We start from the raw sequence: 20928 nt of genomic DNA, 5'->3' as shown, positions 1-20928 counted from the left end.
TTTCAGAGCATTAAAAACCAACATCAAAGGTGCGAAAGACCGCGAGGGAAAACCAGTCCTAAACACATGCACATCTCTCCCCCGAAATCGGTGTTTCAGTGTTTCGGCTTTTCAGTTTTCATTTTCCATCCGATCAAAGAATGCAAGTTTTTGTTTCCAAATCCCAAATCCCTCCGGCCATCGTGTTAATTTTGTTGGCCGAAACAGGTTTTGGAGATTTTCAGAACTCCTCCGCCATCGTCTAGAGTCTAGACACTGGAAACCACTGGTATTTATAATGTTTTAACGCTTAGTTAGGAAACAAACAGAAGACGGGGTGGAATAGAAAAAACAAACGTTAAGTTTAAGCTGGATTTGGAATTTTTATGGTATGTTTCCATTGTCTATGTTCTAAGACACCTCTTCTGTTTTTTTTTTATCCAACCAACAAAGAGTCGGACTTCATCGATTCCATTTTTTATTAGCATCGAACATCGCGCATCGCGTCGGGACAATCAATTTTCCAGCACTCGCAGTCATTAAAGAACTAATCTAATAGCCCCCTCATATATCATCCCGTGATCATATATCAGAAAGAAAGAAACTCCAGCGACCAAGCCCCAAGAATTCTCTGATTTATGCACAATTTCATATGCCGCTGCATATTAAATGAGTAATAACTGAAAACACAACACTGAAACAGAAACAGAAACAGATATCCCGCACCGTAGGGGGATTATTTTCCTCTATGCTAATATTTTGTAATATCGGACTTAGTACAGCTTTTTTTCTGCATTCAAGCGGACCTGTATTTGCGCAACAATAACTAGGAAATTACCAGAACAGAACACAACACAAATTGCGAAATGTGCAGAGGCAGATATGTAGATACAAATATAGATAGATGGCAGTCAACAACTGTGTTCCATATACAGATCAGGCGTGGGTTTTATCCATCAAATGTACAGAGCTGTAGATACTTTTGATGTCAAATTAATGTTTTAAGTAGTTGTATTTGAAAACAATGGTAATTTAAGAATTTTAAAAGGAATTGTCTCAAATTGTTAATAAAAGAGCGTAATGTAATTTATAATATGTAATATATGGCAGCTAAAATGATTTAAAAGAGTCAAAAATTATATATTTCTCAAATTCTACTCCCAAAAAAAGCTTATCCCTTCTTTATTAGCTATAGAACAAGCAATATCCCCAAGAAATATCCAGAGATATCCAAGTCCACGCTTACAATTTCAGATGGGAATCCAGATACCGAGGCAAGTGCAAGTGGGTGGCGCCCATTGAGAGAACTCCAGCGACAAGAACCAGAAAGAACTGGATCAACCAGATGACAACTAACAACACAATGGAAATACTAAGGCAATATGCAGTAATAAGCAATAAATGAAAATAAAGGTCAAGTTTAAGTGACGGCGCGATGACGAGACATACAGAAAAAAAACAGAAACATATAGCAACGCAAAAAATACAAAACAAGAAACGACAGAATCTACAGATGTAAAAAAAAATATACGAATAAAAAATATACAGTGTGGGCTGTGTGGAAGTCGTCGAATAACACGAAGGGGAGCCCACTGTGAAGGCGTTCCTATGAATGAATGAATATCTTATGAAATGCTGGAACTATGTAAATGGAAGGAAATTACAATTGAGGGGAAAAATTACTCAAGAAAACAACAAGCGAAATGAATGGAATGGGTTCAGATTTCTTAAGAAATCATAATGAATATATAGACAACGTAAGATAAAAACATGATCAGTTGTAGAAAAGAAGAAAGTAAATAATATTATAAACACCACCCAAAACTCCAACTAGAATCTCATAAATAAAATACACATTTTTGGTGGAAAAAAAACAACAGGGGTAAGCCATGCTTAACCTCCACCCACATCAATATTTATTATAATAATTACCATGCCAACCCCCTGGCCCAAACATTGCCCCCTCAAGCCCATCCCTCGCCCTCCCCGATCCATTGTAATTTCATTCATTAATTTGTGCCGTTGACTGACTCCATCGTCTTGGAGGGGTTAAGATTCAGCGAACCTCGACCACCAAAGAGCAAGTGCCAATTAAAACTGTGTGCGACAGGGGGGCGGGCAGAGGGCGTGGCCGTCGTGGGGGTGTTAATTAAAATTGAAATCAATTGTTCCGAACAGCTCACCCTCGCCCGCTTCAGGCTTCAACGGGCAGCTACTGTTGCCCCTTGGACCGGACGACGCATTTGATTCTTTTATAACTCTCAAGATTTGGGTTTTATGGTCCACTTGAGATGCCAAAAATAGCAGCGAAGACAACACATCATTTAAAGCGTGATTGAGTTTCGCACGAAGACTCAAATTGTCGCTAAAAATAAATGGTAACTATCGCCGGAGCTCTAATTGCCTTGGACAACTGACAAGGGATCTAACAGAAATCCAATTAAATGCTAGGACACGACGACACGTTCCGAGTGATAGCTTTTCCCTCTCATCCACGACAATGAATATATTTTTATCAGCTATCATATGTTAAGTGCGTGATCTGATATAAGCTCACGAGCTCCAGGGGCGTCGCTAAGAGGGGATAGAGGGAGTTCCAAGCAAGAGATAACCTAGACAATGGTCAGGGTGAAAATAAGGTGAGCTGTTTAAAATAATCTTCGTATTATGATGTAAGGTATTAACAAGATTAATAAAGAAGTTACCTAAATAAAGTAAATATTATTTAACAACCAAGTTTAAATAATTATGAAAATAATACATAATACTAATAAATAAAAGACTTTCTTTGCAAATACGTTTAGATTAATTTGCAACCCCCTTGAGTTGTAGCCTGCAAATAATTTAGCACACGGGGCAGTACCTTTATCAGGCTTTAGATAGCGACAATTTCATAGTTTGTTCGGTAATTACACTTTCAAGTCTTTAAATACATTTCGAGTAATTGTTTAAGCAATTTCAGTTAATGCCCGCCAAGCTTGCCACTTGAATTGTTTTAGTTATTGCGCAATTCCCGAAGAGCTCGCTCGTCCGTTCGCCATCTCCCTTGTCTTTGACGTGCTGTAATACATTCTAATATATTCGGACATTATTTATTTTGTTTTATTTTTATTGTGTGATCATTGTATATATTTGTATATTGTATATTTTTTGTTACTCGTTTGCCATTTGGCATCCCATTTACTTTTAAGTTCAGGTTTTCTATATACCCTTTTTTTGCGAGTTGATGAGAAAACGAAATGCGTCACTTGTTAATAGAAAGGTTTTGAGCACAAAAACACTCTAGACGGGTTTGGTTTTTAATCAAAATAGTGACAGCAGCTAAGAGTTACATAATAGTTTTTGTACTTTTCATTACATATATATATTTCTTATTTAAATCGGCAGCAAATTGGCATTTTGCCATTATTATATTGGATTTTTCAACTAATAAAATAAGTGGCTTGAAAATCAAATTCAAAATGGCCACTAGAAAAAGCCAAATTAAAAATTCAATGCACATCAAAACAAATTGAGGCCTTTGGCCGGCTCAAACGGCAGCAGACAGCCAACAATTGAAAAACCTTCATGAAAAATTAGCCACGATGAGTTTTTGTTGCCGGCCCGCCGCACGAACTAACCAAGAAAAAAAAACACACACACTCTGTTGTTGTTTCATTCATTTAACCCAAGCAAAGCAAACGATATTCCAAGTTTTGGGCTGGCAGAGTTTTGTTTTCCTTCGGCGGCAGGCAAAAATCAATTGACAGAGTCACGTAATCGGCGCAATCATGGCTAAAAGTCACTTTGCGGCTTCTTCGTTTTGAGGCCCGACTTGAATCAATCAAAATGTCGCACCCTGGAAGGTGAGTTTCGAATAAATGTGGCCGAAAAAAACAGGTTAGCAGCAGCTGCCTGCTCAAATTATGTTTGGCGAGATGCAAAAATGTTTGCTGAACAAAAGGCTTGAAGTTAGCCGCGGCGGGACCTTGAGCCCATTAATAGATATTTTAAAGCTTGTATCAATTTGAACTTTCTCATCATTTCCAGAGTTGCCCAAACTAAACTACGCTAATTGACTCAAAGTGGAAAAAAACGATATCGGAAACGTTTCTCCCTTTTTTGGTTTTTAGTTTTTGGGTTTAAATTGTATGGAATTTATTAGCCAACTTGATTTATTTCAGCTGGCACTGGAAATTTTTCCGGCCATCATACAAAACCTAACAAATTGCGGCGCATAAATTACGTTTAAATATGTGCAAAAAAAGATTGACAGACATAGTCAAGGCCTCGCCTTGCTAACCCACAAAAACATAAAGTAAAAAATAAACAGAACACCCGCAAAGACCGATCACAAAACAAAAAAAGAAAACAACTAAACATTCCTCTAAACAAATAATAAAAAATAATAATAAAATCTTAGCCAAACAAAACCTCGCGCACAAAACAACCAACAAATTGTTATGTCTTCTTTTTTATTGTTTACTCACTGCCAGTTTTAGTAAAAAACGAGCGGCTTAAAGGGGCTGAGATTTATATTGGGACTACAAATATCTCAGGCATTTCACGGAAATCTCAAACACCTCACTTAACAAGCAATCGCCTTCCATAATTTTCCACTTGATTTTACCCGTTTTTCATTCCGCGTTTTTCCTTTTTCAATTAGAGCAACATCAAACGGCAATTGCCACATTAAAGCTCGATTAAAGTTATAGAAGAAATTCCCTAGATAAAGCAGTGTCTTTAACCTTTCTGTCGACGGGAAATTGGTGTAAAACTAGTCTGCTGCTGTTGCTGCAGATCTTGCAGCAAGGCAATAACATTTTTGTATCACATGGCAAGGCGTTTTCAGGTTCAAGCCACTTTTGTGGTCAACAACATTTCACTGCAGCACTGCGGCAACAACTTCTGCGGCAAAAACAGCACTTCCGATAACTATATATACGTATATATAGCTTGTGGCTATGAATGAAATGAGTCCGAGAGTCTGAGTCACAGCTAAAACTTGACTTGACTTTTCCACAAATGAGTTCATAACGCTCAGGCGTTCGAAAGAAACAACGCAAGAGCGGAGAAAAACTTTCATAATTACAAACAAGGCGATCTCCTGGCAATGCACTGAGGAATATTGATTATTGGATATATGAATATCAAATCAAATCAAAAATAAAATAAAGGAAAGATACTTTTCGAGCATCTCAAGAATTCCAAACTTGCTGCAACTCATTTTCCTGTAAGATATTATTTTATTTTAATACAACAAAATCCCTATATTTCTTTCTGTGTGCGGGCTGTTGTGTGGCGCAAATGTGCGAAGAGTGGCTGGCTGACTCTGGCTTGCTCCGGTAGCTGATTATTTAATCGAAATGATTATGTTTTGGCGTTGCCCATTAAATGTAATCATGCAGCTAAGTGCAACAGCACGCTGGGGCTGTAAAAGTGCAGCATCCACATCCACATCTCTCCTGCCTTGTCTTGGGGTTGTCTTGTCTTCTCCTATCCGATCCGATCCTAACTCTGATTGTTCATAATTAGCCGTGGCAGGCAGGAAGTATCACAAGCCGTAGTCATAGTGCACAAAGCCACCAATTTGCGTTGTAAAGTGAAATAAAGCAATCAAATGCTCAAATTGTTTGGGAGCCAGCAGCTCTAGTTCCGAGCTTAAAGAAATAGCCAAAAAAAAAATTACAGCCAGAGCAGAGAAAATCAAACAATGACAAATTGCTGGGAATGGTTTTTCTTTTCCATAATTTTCCCTATAATGGTGGGTATGCAGAGAATAATTGTGCGTAATAAAGCAGGCAACCGCTTCCTCTTTGCAGTGAAAACTGAAAACTAAAAACCAAAGAAAATGCTACTAAAAAGTGCTCAGCAAAATGGGAAAATTAAAAAAGGCAACTATTTGCCCGTACTTTATCTTTATTCAGTTTTATCTGAACGGAGTTTGGGCTGCATCTTATCAGCACGTGCATTTGAATGTGAGTATTATAAAAGTGTTTTTTTTTATTATTCAAACAACTTCCACTGAAGCCTATACTAGGCGTACTTATTCAGCTATATATAGTTTCTAGTTTAGCCGCAAGCAAGTACTTTTTATAATAGTAATCCAATGGCTTTATCATTTAATTATCTTAATAAATACTTTGTACACATTTTACTGCTACAATCATACCGGGGTTTAATGGCTTCTAATCAATTTCGCTAATGTCTAGATATGTTTGCGATAAACCCAACTACAGACTGCAATATTCAATATTTAACTGCTTGACTGCTGCTTTCCCCGCAAATCTTATCTCGCCTTATCACTTAAGCCCAGACGCGCACATCCGTTCTGATAATACTCCCGCCAGATGAATAATCACCAACGAACATAATTTCGATACTCATTTGCCTTTAGAGATCTGTAGGAGAGGGCTTGCTAATTTAGCCCGACCTTTGGCAAATATTTACACATAGTAATTCTATCAGTCAGAGCTACATACCTAGCGCGTGCCATTTGGGTTTTGGATAGAAGCCAAAATCAACTACCTATCTAAGCCAGCTGTACACTTCATAGTGCAAATATTTTGAGCACAGCTATCCACCTCTAGGGCAGAGCTTGGCTTTAAGCGCAGCTGCCAGCTGCTAATTCGGATAGAAACTCAGCTGTGCCATGTGGTTTTTGGCCGGCAGCTAGTTGGGTTCTCGAAATGTCAGTTGGATTTGTCACAACTTAATTGCCTTAAACGCTTTGACACTGTTCTAAAAGACCCTCGTCGGGGGAATATCAATCGAGGGGCTTTGAAAATGCAATTAAATATTTATGGGTTAAAGCTACGCGTTGTTGGCCGGCGGAATTTCAGCTTATAACAAATTAATTAAGTCGCACGCAAGGTATTTTACAAATCATACTTAATAAGGTCAAATTGGCAATTTAACAGCAACAAAAACAGCGAGAAGAAACCGAAAAAAAAACAAACATACAAAATAAATACGTGGAAAAAACAAAAACCAGCACTTCCAAACGAGTTGAGTTATAAAAAACGTATTTTGTTGTTAATCTTTTATCGGGCTTTATGCAAATCGAGAGCTAAAAAGTTGCCTCAGCCGGACAAAGAGATCGAAGCCGCTTAAATAACAAATTGATAAATATTAATAAGGCCACAGGGTCTGAGACGGTGTGTGTGTGTGCGTGCAATGCATTTACGCTCCGCTGTCTATCTGCGTATCTAGCAGATACAAAATGTCATCGCTGCCAGTTACAGTTAGCCAGGCAGCCAGCGAGCTCTGCTACTTGGCCAATTGAGCGGTCTTTTGAATGCGCGGCACAGCGCATAGCGGAATGTATCTTCCAGATGCAAATTGCAATCGAGTGTAAACAAAACAAAGGCGCAAGAAACACGCGTGCGCTCGTAACTCGAGATACAATCGCCGTCGCAGCTTTTTTGTTTGTTTTTTTGCAGAGTCAGATCCAGATACATGTGTATCTGCGAGATTGCGGCAATCTAATATTTATTAAGACGGCGTGTGACTTATGTGCGATGCCTTGACATTACCCGCTGGCTGCAGTCGTCTTCCCTATCTGATGACTCAAATTGGGTCACCAGATAGTACTCAGACATTTCTGTATTTCCTTACTGCACGGCACCTTGTAAACATGTAGATAAGCAGGAAAGGTATTAACATGACATTATTACAATGTTTTGCTTATGATTCACCCGGCTACTTGAATCAATTTTACAATTAAATGCCTCTGGTACTTGGTCGAAAACGATGAGTAACCCAAAGGCCTTTCTGATAAAAGAGCTCCTCTACTTGCGTCAAAATTCTAGGCCCACTTTGAAGAAACCCGAAAGTTATCAGCATATAAGGGTAATGATTCCAGGGTAATCATTAAAAGACATCCGAGAAATAGAATTCGTCACAAGCCTCAAAGTAAGCACAACCTATCAGCAGAAAAATAAAAATTTCAAAGGAAAATAACCTTTTAGGTGAATATTTATCCTGTTTTACAATTGATAACAAAATCAGGTCAGCAAATTATTTTTCGGTCTTCGGCTTCGGGTTCTTAAATGAAAAGCCTTAAGCAGATAAAGGTATATTCAAAGACCTCGAAACCATTCAAAAACTTCTAATTAGATAAGAAAAATACCTTTCCTTGAAATAAAATTCCTCAACAACTACACTCACTATTTTCAAAAATTTAGCTACTTGGGCAGGAATTTCTAGCCCGATTTTAGTTATGGGGGAAAGCCAAAGACTTTACCTTCGCATCGGGGCTTTCCACTCCAATAACTTTGGCCAATGGCTTATGCTCGGAGCCAATTTCAATTCCATTGCGATCCGCCCAGAAGGCAATTCACAATTAGCAGTAACCCCAATGCCTCGACATGTCTCCTCCACTCGTGTCACTACTCCGCCAGCGGACTCACGGGCAACCTTGGGCCGCTTCAAGTCCAAATGGGCATGCGGCATGTGCATATATACCGCTTACTGGCCTGCTGGATAAGTGTATGCCGATCAACGATCGCCGATCGACGGTTTAGCTTTTTGTAAGCGACACATAAACCATAATTAAAAGCGAAAAACTGTTGCCCCCAAATCGAAGCGGCCGAAAAAATAAAAACAAAAAACCAGTAAACAAAACCAAAAATGCGCGCGCGTTTGCGCACAGCGCACCTGTTTTTTTTCTACCCCCTTGGAGCCACCGCCACCCTCACCTGGAGTTGGTGGCCAGTTTCATGAAACAATTACGAATGCGAGTGCAAAACAAAAAAAGCAAACGAAAAGCTGGCTGAGGCTGAGACTGAGCCAGAGCCGAGCGCCAAGTTGGTCGAAGTTGTTGGCCAAGTTAAGGCGATTGGGCGACTACTCGAGGGGTCCAAGCGTCCGCTCAACTTATTGCAACGTTCGGCGCTCTTGTTGCTGTTGTTTTTATTGGGGCATAAACACGGCATAGCCGCTGCACAGTGGAAAAAGTAGGAAAGACAAATATTTTATATTAAATTTAAACAAATGTCATAGAAATTGTATCAAAATTATTTAAGCAGTCTTAATTTAAGACAGAAACAAGTATGTTACATTATTAGAACAACAAGTTTTCCTTTGCTTTATAGCTGTGGCTTACAACAAATCTATTATCTTTCAAGGTAAACATGTGTGTTTTTCCTTAGCCATTTGCATGGCTTTTTCTTGGAGGTAGAATAATGGGTATTGTTGGGACTTTTTCGGCCCACAGTGCTCGACAACTGGCCCGGTTTGCCTACGAATGGTGTAGCCTCTCCTTGTCACCCCACCCGGTTGGTCGGCCATACAAACCATCCCACCATCACAATTCCGATCACCTCCCATTTTCATCCTTTTCCTTCACTTCTGTTGATCGCTTCGATTGCTGCTCGATCGCTCGCCTTTTTAGCTTTGGCGTAAAATTGCAGAGCGATCGGCGGCTATGTTGTTTTTGTTTTTGTTTGTGCCATTAAGGCAACAACAGCTATGACTACGGCTACACACATACAGGCGAGCGTCCACTGAGAAACCTGTAGAATTTACAATTACAACAAAATGGCAATAACAACAACAACAACAGCAATGGAGCGTCAACAATCTGCGTCAATGCTTTTTCAACGTTTTTTCTACACCCTTTCAAGGGGTATATTTTAATGAGGGAATCTTAGAAGTTAATAAATTCAAGAGTAGATAATCTAGAAGTTTAGTATTTATCTTTTTAAGAGCAGTTATTATTTTGAGGATAAAGGATATCGATATATATGATTTAATTGTATTTATGTACAAATATCTTGTAATTCCTGAAATAATAAGGATATCCCAGACTTCAAAAGCCAAAATCACTGTTTTCATTGTGCTTGGTTTGTAATTTTATACCAGAAATGGAATTTCTATAGTATTTATAAATACATTTTTCAACAATATTTCGAGAATATTTCACCATCTTCGGGCTTTAATTTAAAAAATTTAATCAATATTGTTAGATAATCGTTATAAACAAAAATCGATGTAAATATATAAATATATCTTTCAATTCCTATTGTTTTAAGAGTATTCAGAGAATCTGTTTCTTCGGCAACTATTTTTTTCTTGTTGTTTTTTTTTTACTTTGTTGTTTTACTGGGCGCATTTGCAATTGAAGCGTGGCTCACACAGATACACTCACACACTCACTGGCAAAGTTAACCCACTTGATACTGCCATCCCGCTCCCACCTGTACCCGTTGCCTGAACGTGTTTTTTATATAACTTTTTTATGCGCATAGTTTTGTTTTGTTGCTGCTATTTTTTGGCCGTTCATAAAACTTGTTGTTGTTTGTCGATTTCTGCATATTTTGTCGGTGGGAATATTTGGCATTTTGTTTTCTTCATGTTTCGGAATTTTGTCTATAGCGATAACTAGATGCAAGATTGGAGTGAATAAATGCAGTTGGCTCTGAGTCATAGCCTTTATTTGGGATTGGTATTGGCCAATACTAAGAGGGGGAGCATTGGATTTTCCGGGAAACTGCACACAAAAGTGGGGAAACAAATTTTTGCCATGCCATTTCATTTAATAGATATAAATCATTTTCGAATCTGGTATCTCATTCAATTTGGAGCCGAACTGGAGCCACGCTGGACGCGCGATCCACTCCAACCCAATACCCAATCCCACTCAACAACTGCGATCACCACTCAACTCTCATGACTTCATTTGGTCTTGTGCAATTTACTGATTATCTCATAATCATCTTCTCGTGTGCTTCAATTTGTCTTCGAGAGACTTTTCCTCGGCGGGCTTAATGATGCCTGGAAATTAACCATGGGGATTACATAAAACATAAAACAAGGGGAGATAAAACAAAAGCCAAAGCAGGCAACAAATTTGATTTTATTAAGTTGCGCTTGCATTTCAATTTTGGCATTTACAACATTTTTTTCTGTCGTATGTGTGTGTGCTGTTTTCGTGTTGATTTATGCCGATTTTGGCGAGCCGCGTTTCAGGGAAACAGTGAAAGTTGAGCAAGTTCAAAATAACAGCCAAAAGGTTGTGTCAATGAACTGGACTCGGTCCGGTGGTGGTACGAATTCCCAAATTTGGCTAAGGTATATTTGCCTAATCTCTTCACAACAATCAATAGGCTGGGTTATCGATACGGCCCTCACGTGCCTCTGTATCAAGATGTTCCAAATATGGGCAATGACAAAATCTTCAAAATACTGTTGATATTTGGTAGGAAACATTTGGATTTTGGGTTGCCCAATACGTATTAGCTCTATTTATATTCATTTTAAACGCTTTGTTGAGTAATTCGGGAAATATTTTTAATGTTTACTATGCTTGACTAAGCCTCAAGTCAATTATAATTCAAACATAGAAATTGGAATCGCTAAAACTTAATTTTCAGTTGATTAATGACTACAAGAATACGATGACTGCACAGCACATTAATTGTACTTTTTTTTAAATTGTTAAAATTTTTGTTTTGAACAATTTGAATGAAGGGTTTAAATTATGTTCTATCTGTAAAATGAAAAATGTACTTTTTTGTAGATTGTATATAATAGTTTAATTAATCGATAAGTTTCTTTAAGGAAGATTAAAGCTTCTGCAAGTAAAGCTCTTTGCTGCAATCAGGAAATTTCTAAACCTGGCTTCCGTTCTGTTTTTGTTTTTCTTTTCATTGAAGTTACAGATACAGATTCGATTTGTTTGGATAGCAGTCTGAGTTGTAAAATAAAGAGCCCCGCAGGCCAGAATTACTCACCTTTCGAGGATTGTGAAGGCAACAACAGGTATTTGAAGTGGACGGTGGTGACGATAAGAAAGAGGCCACGCGAAGTGCTCCGGCAATTGCAGGGTGATACCGATTACTTGTTCACTTTCGATTTGATCGGCCGATAAGACAGCAACATTAACGGGGGGAAAACGCGGTGTTAGCAAGGGTAAACAAAGAACAAACACACTTCTTGGGCAAACAAAACCAAAATCCGTGGATATTTTATTTTATTTCGTTTTGTTTTTTCGTATTTTTCGTTGTTGTACTTTTCACGCTGTATGTGTGTCTCGCTTGCTCTTTTGGGGGCGCCCCTTTTCGGACTCACTCTGTCCGCTTTAACCGGTTTCTTGGTTTCTTGGCTTATGTTTATGCTGCTGCTTATCTTGTTGTTTCTTTTACTCTTTTGCTGGCGACTGCGTGGAAAATATGCTGCAATTGCAGCCAGCAATTTGATTAATATTGTTTTTAAGTTGAAACTGCGGCGCAGGGTAAGCCGAACACCGATAAAAACAACACACACACGCAAGCGCAGAGGCTGGACAAATGCTGGGAGAACAGGTGCTAACGATTCTAGCGTTTCCGCGCTGTGACTTGTTTAGTTTCTTTGGCTTGGCGAGCAGCTCTTTTTCCGCACGGCGACCCGCTTAACTCGAATTTTTGTTTGCGTTTGAGCACCTGTTGCTTGTGGTGTGACCAGGCAGGTAAAACACGAGGATGTTTATATACCGAAAATACCAAATTAAATCAGTGTGACCAAAAGTACTACAAATAGCGATAACGATTATTGAACCCGCTTTCGGATCATTTTTAAATTAAAGTTGAAAGTAGTAACTAATAACATTTGATTATAAAATGTGTTTTTAATTTCATATAATACCTTTAATGAACAATATGAATCAATAGTCTTTCTGACTAAAAAAAAGTAACCACTTCGATAAATGACAGTTATCGCCGTGATGCCATCTCTACGCTCGACAACAACAAATTGTGACGACATTGCTATTTTTGTTTTGCGTTTCACCAGAACTGGAAACAATGTCGGCCGAGCTCGCTCATCTGGACAATTTGTCCAACAAGGACCTCCTAAAAAAGTGCAAGGAGCTGGGATTGCCCGAAGTCCCGGTGACGGACAGCACCCGCAACGTAATAATTCGCCGGCTGCGAAGTGCGATCTCGGGAATTCCCTTGAACAAAAGCAAGTCTGCTGGTAAGAAGACAGCCCCCAGACGTGAAACCGTACACGGCAGCCAGGTTAGCACACCGACTGCAGAGCCAGTACGTCGCGCTGCGGGCAGAAGCAACACCACCAAGATAAGCGAGACAAGTCGCCGCACCATCGCCTATGGACTGGACAACACATCGCTTTCTGGCAGATCTGTGCAGACAACCACCACGGTTTCTGATGTGGGCTCCCAGTCGGAGGACGACGACTATTTCATGGTGGATTCCCCGAGAGTGGGATACTCTCATGCTACTCAAACGCCACCCAAGGACGACAGGTCGCTAAAACGCTCCGTTTCGCTGACCAAATCCGGAGTGCTGACCACATCGTACACCCGTGAGGTGGACCAGCCGCATTACGAACAGGATCATCAGGAGAATGACATTCCCAACAGCTACACCTACGAGAGGCCACATGTGCCAGCCGCTCCTCGTCATACGCTGCCAACCTATGAACCTCGCATCGAACCTTCTAGCTACAAACGCTCGGAGTTGGGTTTCTCGCGTCCGCTGCTGACGCAAACGCAGTTGAACTCGACAAGCTACCAGGAATCGGAACACAATCCATCGCGCTCACCAATTCTGCCGCGAAACACGTTCAGCGGCTCAGCCGGGCCCTTTGGACACACGGCACCAGCTCCAGCACTTCCTCGCCAGCGCCAAACTGCTGGCTTTGTCAGGGGTTCTCTGATCCAGCCCAAAACCACTCTGAATACCCTGTATCCGCAACTGAATCAGTTCTACGACCAGCCGGACAACGCCGAGCAGCCCATGGAAATCGATAGCGAAAGCGAGGAAGAGGAGGAAGTGAGTCCCATCAAAAGCAGCCAGGTGTCACGCCCTCGCTTCTCGCCAACGGCCAGGCCGCAGGTAAGGCGGCCTCTAGTGCGGGCTCAGGACCAAGTGTCTCCGATGGCACAGTTTCGTCAGCTCTTGGTATCCCTGGATCAGAGATATCACATCAAACTCTACTTCTACGTGATCCTGGTGGCAATGCTGGCATCTTTAATCTATGTTATCGTAACCCCGAACGCCTGATACTCCAATAACCATTTTCCGGGAATTTGGGAGCAACATAGTTAGGTTTTTCGAATAACTTACGATTCAGTTCACTTTTCCAAGTCTTTAATTGCTTGTTTCTCATATTTCGTTTTATACATAATTAGAAAAATGTACTACATTATAATTATGGTATTAAATAAACTAATTAAATGTAAGGGCTCAGTGTGTTGTTGCGATTTGTGTTTGTATGTGCCGCTCTGTGACAGCGGACCAGAGGCTAGTGGGTTTGTACGCTCTATGCTACTATTTACACGCCATTCAAATGAACGAAACAAAAACGGTGTAAAATCGCTGAGGATATCGTGACGGTACACAAAGCAAATGGCTGCTGGGGATGCGCGCTGGCTGACTAATTGAAGTGGAACTTGAACTGGAAGGGCGAGCCGTGCTGGAAGTGGGCGAAGGGATGCTCGCCGTGGAAGCCGCCCCGGTTGCCCTCGGGATCCAACGGATCCTCGCCGTTGTCAAATTGACGTCGCTTCTCCGGATCGGTCAACACCTCCTTGGCGGCGGCAATGTCGATGAACTTCTTCTCGGCCACCTTCTTCTCCTCGTCCCGGAAGTTGTCAGGATGCCACTTTTGCGCCGCCTTCCTGTACGCCTTCACGATCTCCTGCTTGCTTGCACTGCGTTTCACCCCCAGTATCTTATAGTAATCCCTGCGCTCCGACTGTTTCTGCAGCTTCTTGGCCCGCTGGATGCCCTCCTTTGCGCGGCTGTTACTCTCTTCCAGGTCGAGAGCCGCCTGGTAGGAGTGTATGGCGTCGTCATACATCTCAGTGCCCAGCAGTGCCTCTGCCCGATCGCAGTAGACCTGGGCATCCTTCATGATATCCAACGCCTCCTTGCACTGCTGCAGGGCCTTACCGAACTGCTCATCACCGGTGTAGCAAGTGCAGAGAGCCTTATGGGCCTCGTAGCGAATCATCTGCTCCTCCGGTTCGTGCCGAAGAACCGCCTCTCCGGCAGCTATACAATCGGCAAACTGTTTCTCCTCGCGCGCCTGCTCGGCATTCACCAGCTGCTTCTCCACCTTGCGGAGCTTCTTGTAGAAGGGGAAGCAGAGCTTATGTTCGGGATCGAACTTCAGGCACTCGCGGATTTCCTTTAAGGCATTTGAGGCATGGCCAATGGTGTACAGCAGCTGGGCGATGTTGTAGTGACCCTCTGTGCTGTCCTGTGTCAGCCGGTTCACCTGTCGCAAGTCCGAAATGGCGGAGAGTGGATCGTGGACAGCAATGTAGGCATCTGAGCGAGCTTGCCGGAAAGGCACGGCCCACGGCGAAATCTCCAACAGCTGTGTGATCATGCTAATGGCGTTCTGGTGATCTTCATGCGCGATCAACTGCTGCACAAGAGTCCACTGCTCCTGGGCCGGCTGCAAGCGGGAGTAATGCTCCAGTACTAAGCCATTGTTCGGTTCCTCTTGCAGCACTTGCTCAAAGTCCGTGATTGCTTGCTGGTACTCGCCGCTTTTCATGTGCACCACACCCCGCTGGATGCGTGCGGCTGTGAAGTCAGGCTTAAGCTCCAGAACCCTGCTGAAGTCCTGGATGGCGAAGCGGGTCTTGCCCAGCGCCAAATATACGGTGCCTCGCTTGAACAGCGTCAGGTAGTTGCTGGCATCGCCCTCTATTAAAGAGAAAAATGTTGTATAAAAGGTCGGGGAAAGTGGAAGAATGCCCTTGCAAAACATCTATTGCAGATGTTCTTCCACTTTTATTTACTCGGTTTTAATTACCAACAGCCGCATGATAGTGCGTCAGGGCATCCGACAGCTGCCCGCGGGCCAGAAACTCCTTGCCGAGCTCCAGATGGTTTTCAATATCCGCCGGACTCGCTGCAGACTGAGCCCCTGTGCAAAAAAAAAAAAAACAATGACGTGTATTTAGGCAACGTCCACAAGATAATACAAGTTTCTTATCTGTGATTATACCTTCTAGGAAGAGCTCCAGCAGGAGGAGCACCACGCAAGCGGCTAGCTTCTTCTCGCCGCTGCCAAACATGAGGAGGTCGCTCAATGGCAAGGCCATGGCTATGGCTACGTGTACTTTGTTGGCCGACAAAGGCCTGTGTGGGCGTGATTTAAACTTGATTCCGAATCAACACGCACGTCGGATCTGCTTGGCGTGGCAGCTGCTAATCTTCTTTACCGTAGAGCACCCCGCCCCCTCGTCAACACGGCGTTGTTGTTGCGGCTTTTATAGATTTTGGGTCCGTTTTTGGTCAAATTTCGGCACTCTGGGTTGTTGCACGCGCTGCTTCCGACTTGGTCAGAGCTATACGGACAAGGGTGTCCTAAATGATATGAAGTGTGTGGCTAGTCCCCGTGGGCATCGCTGCCCAGCTCACAAACTTTGGATTGCCAATTGCCTACGAACTTTTCGCCTATAAATATTATAAACTAAAAACTGACGTGTTCACGTTCCTTAGAGATGGGCGATGGTTAGCCGCAGGTGACCAGTCACAGATATTTGAGTCGCAGCTATCGTATGTAGGCGGTGACTGTGCTGCTAGCGATAGCTGTTTTCCAGCTAATTATGAATTGATGATAAAATATATTAATAATCTACAAATAATAAGGATATACATGTATGTATTATTTGTAGAATTATATAATTTTGACTTTTAAATAAATAAATGGATCATCGATAGATTCCCAAAATGTTATCGATAAGTGCCAATGCCCGCCCAATTTAAAAACGATTGACCATAGTTTGTTCAAATTAATGTTTATATGGAACATGAATTTGGTAAATATCTCTGCAACTACATATATTAAAATTCATAGTATATGTGATATTTTAAATATTCTCATACATTTTCTGTAATTATTGTAAATACTTTTCGGTTTTCATCTGGAAATAAATGCATTTTGTTGAGCATTAAAAGTTTGCCGTGAAGCTTAAATTGCTTTTATAACATCTTGTTTGTTCTCTTTGCTTATTGCTTATCGCTAAATGGTCATCAAATGGTCAAGTGGATATACCATACATATGGATGTGTGTAAGAGGCGTTCTGTGAGATAAATATGAATCAGAGATAGAGAGAGATATGGGGACTGGACTAATAGAAAGAATAAAGTGAGATGTATTTGCCTATAGAGTATGCTAGATAAAGCTCTTCAGCACCTTCGCGACTCTTCGATCCCTGTGTGCATATGGTCTAGTGATTGGATGGAGGGTATATTAGATACCTATTAGATCTAAGTAGGTTCGAGTTTAGTAGTTGGCGAGAGCTACGCTCCCAATGCAATGCAGTTTTGTGTGTATTAATATTCACTTCCACTTGTCTACGAAATCACAATGTTTATCAAATCATCCAGAGGATCAGCTATATTCGGCTGAGAGGCGTGTGTCTTTTGCATGTGAGCTGAAATCAATTGGAAAAAAAACTGTTACCAGTCACCAATAAGGTTTCCATAGACACCTACTTTTCAGTTTGATGTGCGTGACAAATCGTTCTTGGCAGAGATCGCACTTGTAGTACGTTTTGCCGGTGTGAACCCGCTGATGGAGCCGCAGAGACTTCTCAAACAGATAGGCGCGACCGCAAACGTTGCACTTAAAGTTCTTCTCCAAGACTAAAATAATTTTTTATATAATAATAATAAGAGTACATGGTACGGCAATCATGGATACTCACTCTCATGGCTCAAGCGATGCTGTGTAAGCACATACTTCAGGGCAAAAGCCTTGCCGCAGACGTCGCACACATTGGGCTTCTCCTTCTCGTGCGTCTTGATGTGCCATTTCATGTCCTGGGCCCGCTTGAATCTCTTCGAGCAATGCGGACAGGCGTGCGGTCTATCCTTCTCCGAGTGGACGGCAGCATGCCGCTCCAGCGCCGATTTCATGTTGAATCGCTGGGTGCAGCTGTCGCATTGGAAAAGTCCGGAATACTGGCGCTCCCGCTTCTGCTGGAGCACGCGCTTGTTGTTGGCAATCACCGGAGCTCCGGCTTGCTGCAAGTGCTCGGCGGACATGTGCAGGACCAGATCCTGCTCACTGGTGAAGGCCTGGCGGCACAGCATGCACTCACTTCGCTCGATGGCCGTCAGATTCTCCCTGTGCTGCTCCAGCATATGGATCCGTTTCTCCGCATACGATGCGAAAACTGTGAATTCAAGGAGATTTCGATTAGCTAGTGATGGGTGAAGGAGGTAAGGGTGGCTAGAAGTGGGTTGTCATGAAGTCGAAATGTATATGCACTCGTCCCGAACTTGGATAGTCGCCACATTGACTGCTTAAGATACAAATTGATTGATTTTGAAATAAATATTAATCAGTTAAATTTGAATATGAAAAGGCAGTAAAGGAAGGGCGATTATTCCGATTTCAAGACGAAGTTTTATGTAATTGCTGGCATGCTGCTCTCCGGGGAGTTCGTACGGTGGATGATGGAGTTGGTTATGCATTGGTTGCTTGGTTGGTTGGTTTTTTTGACGGGTTAAAACTCTAATCAAGTGGCTAAGAGTAGGTCAAAATACAAAACGTTCTGTTATTTGATGTTCGCATGCGATGGCTAGTAAAGGTGTACAAAAAGAACTAGGGGTTAGCCATTATGTTTACCGTTGCTTTAGGCTTGGCTAACACACACTAAGGAGACGGCAGAAGCAGCCGGACTTGTCTCAGTTCTATGGTCTTAAAGCGCTTGTTGGATGTGAGAGAATGTTCGATGAGGCGACAAATTGATATACATAGTATATGTGATTAATGCTCATGTTAGTGAGGCGATATGCGATCCTGTTTCGCTGCCCCCTAGCCGGAGGATCCTCCAGCTGTGGCCCGCATCCACTTACCCTCCGTGCAGTTGGCACACTTGAAGGGCTTCTCCCCGCCATGCTGCCTGTAAATGTGCCAGCGTAGGGTCTTCAGATGTATGAAAGCTATGGGGGATAAGCCAAGGTCAGATTAGGACACCAATCACTATATTTACTGGTATTTTTTCTTACTTTTCCCACAGAAGCCGCAGTGCTCGCTCTTCCTGGCACTGGTGCCCGTGTGCGTGTCCTCGTGGCACTTGAGGTGCCGCTGGCTGATGAATAGTCGCTCACAGCCGCTCTGGCGGCACTTGAACTGGCGTTCCGGATTGTGCCACTTCATGTGGTAGTTGAGGCTTTTTCGCGTGAAGAAACGCTTTTCGCACAGGCCGCACTCAAAGTCCGTCTCCGAATGGTACTTCTCGACATGGTGACGCAGATTATGCCGATCGCTGTACTTCTTGCCGCACACCTCACAGGCGTGCTGCTTTTCTACGTGACAGCTCTTGAGGTGCACAGTTCGGGAAGCGGCATCCTGAAATCGAGCCTCGCACTCCGGACAGTTATACGGCTGCTCCGGATCATGGCTGGCATTGATGTGCTCCAGTAAATGCTGCTGCAGCTGGTAGCTCTCCTGCGGCTGCAGGCAAAACTTACAGGCATAGCTAATGGTCAGTTCCGGGGGAGCAGATTCCTCCGGTAGTTGCTCATCCACTTCGGCTTCCACTTCCGCCTCTTCTTCGATGTCTAGGGCATCTACAAAAATCTGTATGGGTTCAGTGGCAGTGTTTGTTGGTTGTGTTTCGGCTGAAACCGTCGTTGTTCTTGTTATTATGGTTGTTTCTGAACCTTGGAGATCCTCTTCTTGATCTGAGTCCTCCTGCTGTCCATCCTCCAAGCTGCTGGCATCGATCTTGTCGTAAATGTTTGAAAGCTTCACCTGCGCCTCCTGGCAGGCCACTCGGAAAGCGTTGATAGAGCAGAACTTGGTAAAGCAGTCACTACAAATCTTCTGGGGCAGTCCGTCATTAGGTGAGATCTGTAATTAAAAATATTATGATATATATAAGTCATCATCGATTTTAGTTAACTAAACTAAACTGCTCTCTCTTATCTTCCAGTTAGGAAATCTTAAGATTGAAAGTATTTCCCCTGAGCTTGATAAGACAATTGCAGCTTGAAGCATAATTTAACCCCGAGTGCACAGACGTCATGGCTTTGTCTAGCAAAATCCCCTTCCCCTAGTGGAAACCCAACTTTCACTCGAAAAATTGTGCAATTTTCAAAGGGGAGGCAGCAAAAGTAACAACCGCAACCACACAGAAAACAAATTCCACGAGTATCTCTATCATTTTGTACATTTTATGCCTCATTTTAAATTAATAAATTTAAAAAGTGATTGGGAAAATGTTTTATGTTTATGTTTATTAATTATAATATCCTTTTATATATATTTAATTAGGCACATTTATGTTTTAAAGCTAAATAAAGAGGCTTTCTAGCTTAATATTCTTTTTAATTTTTGTACACATCCCAGGATAAAACATAATTTTATTTATTTATACTTAAAGCATCTCAAATGATTGTCCCCACACTCACCTTTAGATTCCAGTTGAGGAACTGCTGCCGTATTTGGGCCATTTCGGTTGGCCAGCAGTTGGAATGGTAGAGGTCCAGGAAGTTGTTGCTGCCATTTTCGAAGTCGCACACAAACATGGAAATCGCACAGGTGCGACACGTTTCCATGGCGGCGGCCGCAATCAAAGTGCCCGAGCCCAGTGCTGGCCAAAATGCTGCAGTGCATCACAGCAACGCCCGAACTGGTCGCCTCTCATGTGTGTGTGCATGTGCGTGTTGTAATTATGCAACTTTACCAATTGCGTTGGCTGTTTGCTTGTGCCAAATCCATGTGGAAGTCCAAATGAGCGGCCACATCCCGTAACGAGTCCAGGAGTCGCCCAACTAATGGTGATTTATATTTTCTCAACAAATATTTGTACAACTTTAATGGATGCTGATGCTGCTGCTGGGACTGGGGCACTCGAAAAAGTTTTGTGTCTGTATCCGGGTGACGACCTGCCCCCACCGCTGCTTCTCCACTCTAGTCCCTGCCTCCTGCTTTATCCTCTCCGCTGCGGGTATTTTGTCACCGCGACACAATCGGCAACCGACGAAGTT

General features: G+C 42.3%; 4 protein-coding genes across 5 annotated transcripts in view; 1 reads left to right on the top strand and 3 right to left on the bottom strand.

Annotated features, from left to right (window-relative positions):
- Positions 1-12382, bottom strand: part of LOC108073236 (uncharacterized) — a 36836-nt gene extending 24454 nt beyond the window's left edge. For both annotated transcript variants that reach the window (XM_017164785.3, XM_017164786.3), the window contains exon 1: positions 11694-12382. The gene's annotated coding sequence lies outside the window, so the exon portion shown is untranslated. The remainder of the gene's footprint in view (positions 1-11693) is intronic.
- Positions 12383-12663: 281 nt separating this feature from the next.
- bocks (bocksbeutel) lies at positions 12664-14143 on the top strand. Its single transcript, XM_017164798.2, has one exon. The coding sequence runs from the start codon at positions 12741-12743 to the stop codon at positions 13962-13964; it is 1224 nt and encodes a 407-aa protein (XP_017020287.1). The 5' UTR covers positions 12664-12740; the 3' UTR covers positions 13965-14143.
- Positions 14035-16411, bottom strand: P58IPK (dnaJ homolog subfamily C member P58IPK). The gene is made up of 3 exons (XM_017164797.3): positions 15925-16411; positions 15730-15843; positions 14035-15620 (listed from the first exon to the last, which is right to left on the bottom strand). Exons 1-3 carry the CDS (start codon positions 16019-16021, stop codon positions 14338-14340), a joined length of 1494 nt encoding a protein of 497 aa, XP_017020286.1. The 5' UTR covers positions 16022-16411; the 3' UTR covers positions 14035-14337.
- A 367-nt stretch (positions 16412-16778) lies between these two features.
- Positions 16779-20919, bottom strand: LOC108073167 (zinc finger protein 883). The gene is made up of 6 exons (XM_017164674.3): positions 20350-20919; positions 18943-19789; positions 18790-18876; positions 17634-18104; positions 17422-17571; positions 16779-17360 (listed from the first exon to the last, which is right to left on the bottom strand). The coding sequence occupies exons 1-6, from the start codon at positions 20494-20496 to the stop codon at positions 17281-17283; spliced, it is 1782 nt and encodes a 593-aa protein (XP_017020163.1). The 5' UTR covers positions 20497-20919; the 3' UTR covers positions 16779-17280.
- Positions 20920-20928: the final 9 nt, after the last annotated feature.

Source organism: Drosophila kikkawai, chromosome 3R (genome assembly GCF_030179895.1).
Source record: "Drosophila kikkawai strain 14028-0561.14 chromosome 3R, DkikHiC1v2, whole genome shotgun sequence".
NCBI classification, from domain to species: domain Eukaryota; kingdom Metazoa; phylum Arthropoda; class Insecta; order Diptera; family Drosophilidae; genus Drosophila; species Drosophila kikkawai.
This window is presented reverse-complemented; position numbering and strand designations above follow the sequence as displayed.

Coding starts and splice junctions, on each gene's coding strand:
- bocks (XM_017164798.2), top strand. CDS start 12,741: ATGTCGGCCGAGCTCGCTCATCTGGACAATTTGTCCAACAAGGACCTC.
- P58IPK (XM_017164797.3), bottom strand. CDS start 16,021: ATGGCCTTGCCATTGAGCGACCTCCTCATGTTTGGCAGCGGCGAGAAG. Junction 15,844..15,924: donor GCTGGAGCTCTTCCTAGAAG/GTATAATCACAG, acceptor TTTTTTGCACAG/GGGCTCAGTCTGCAGCGAGT. Junction 15,621..15,729: donor GCACTATCATGCGGCTGTTG/GTAATTAAAACC, acceptor TCTCTTTAATAG/AGGGCGATGCCAGCAACTAC.
- LOC108073167 (XM_017164674.3), bottom strand. CDS start 20,496: ATGGAAACGTGTCGCACCTGTGCGATTTCCATGTTTGTGTGCGACTTC. Junction 18,105..18,789: donor GTGTGCCAACTGCACGGAGG/GTAAGTGGATGC, acceptor TTGAATTCACAG/TTTTCGCATCGTATGCGGAG. Junction 17,361..17,421: donor CACGCACATCAAACTGAAAA/GTAGGTGTCTAT, acceptor AATTGATTTCAG/CTCACATGCAAAAGACACAC.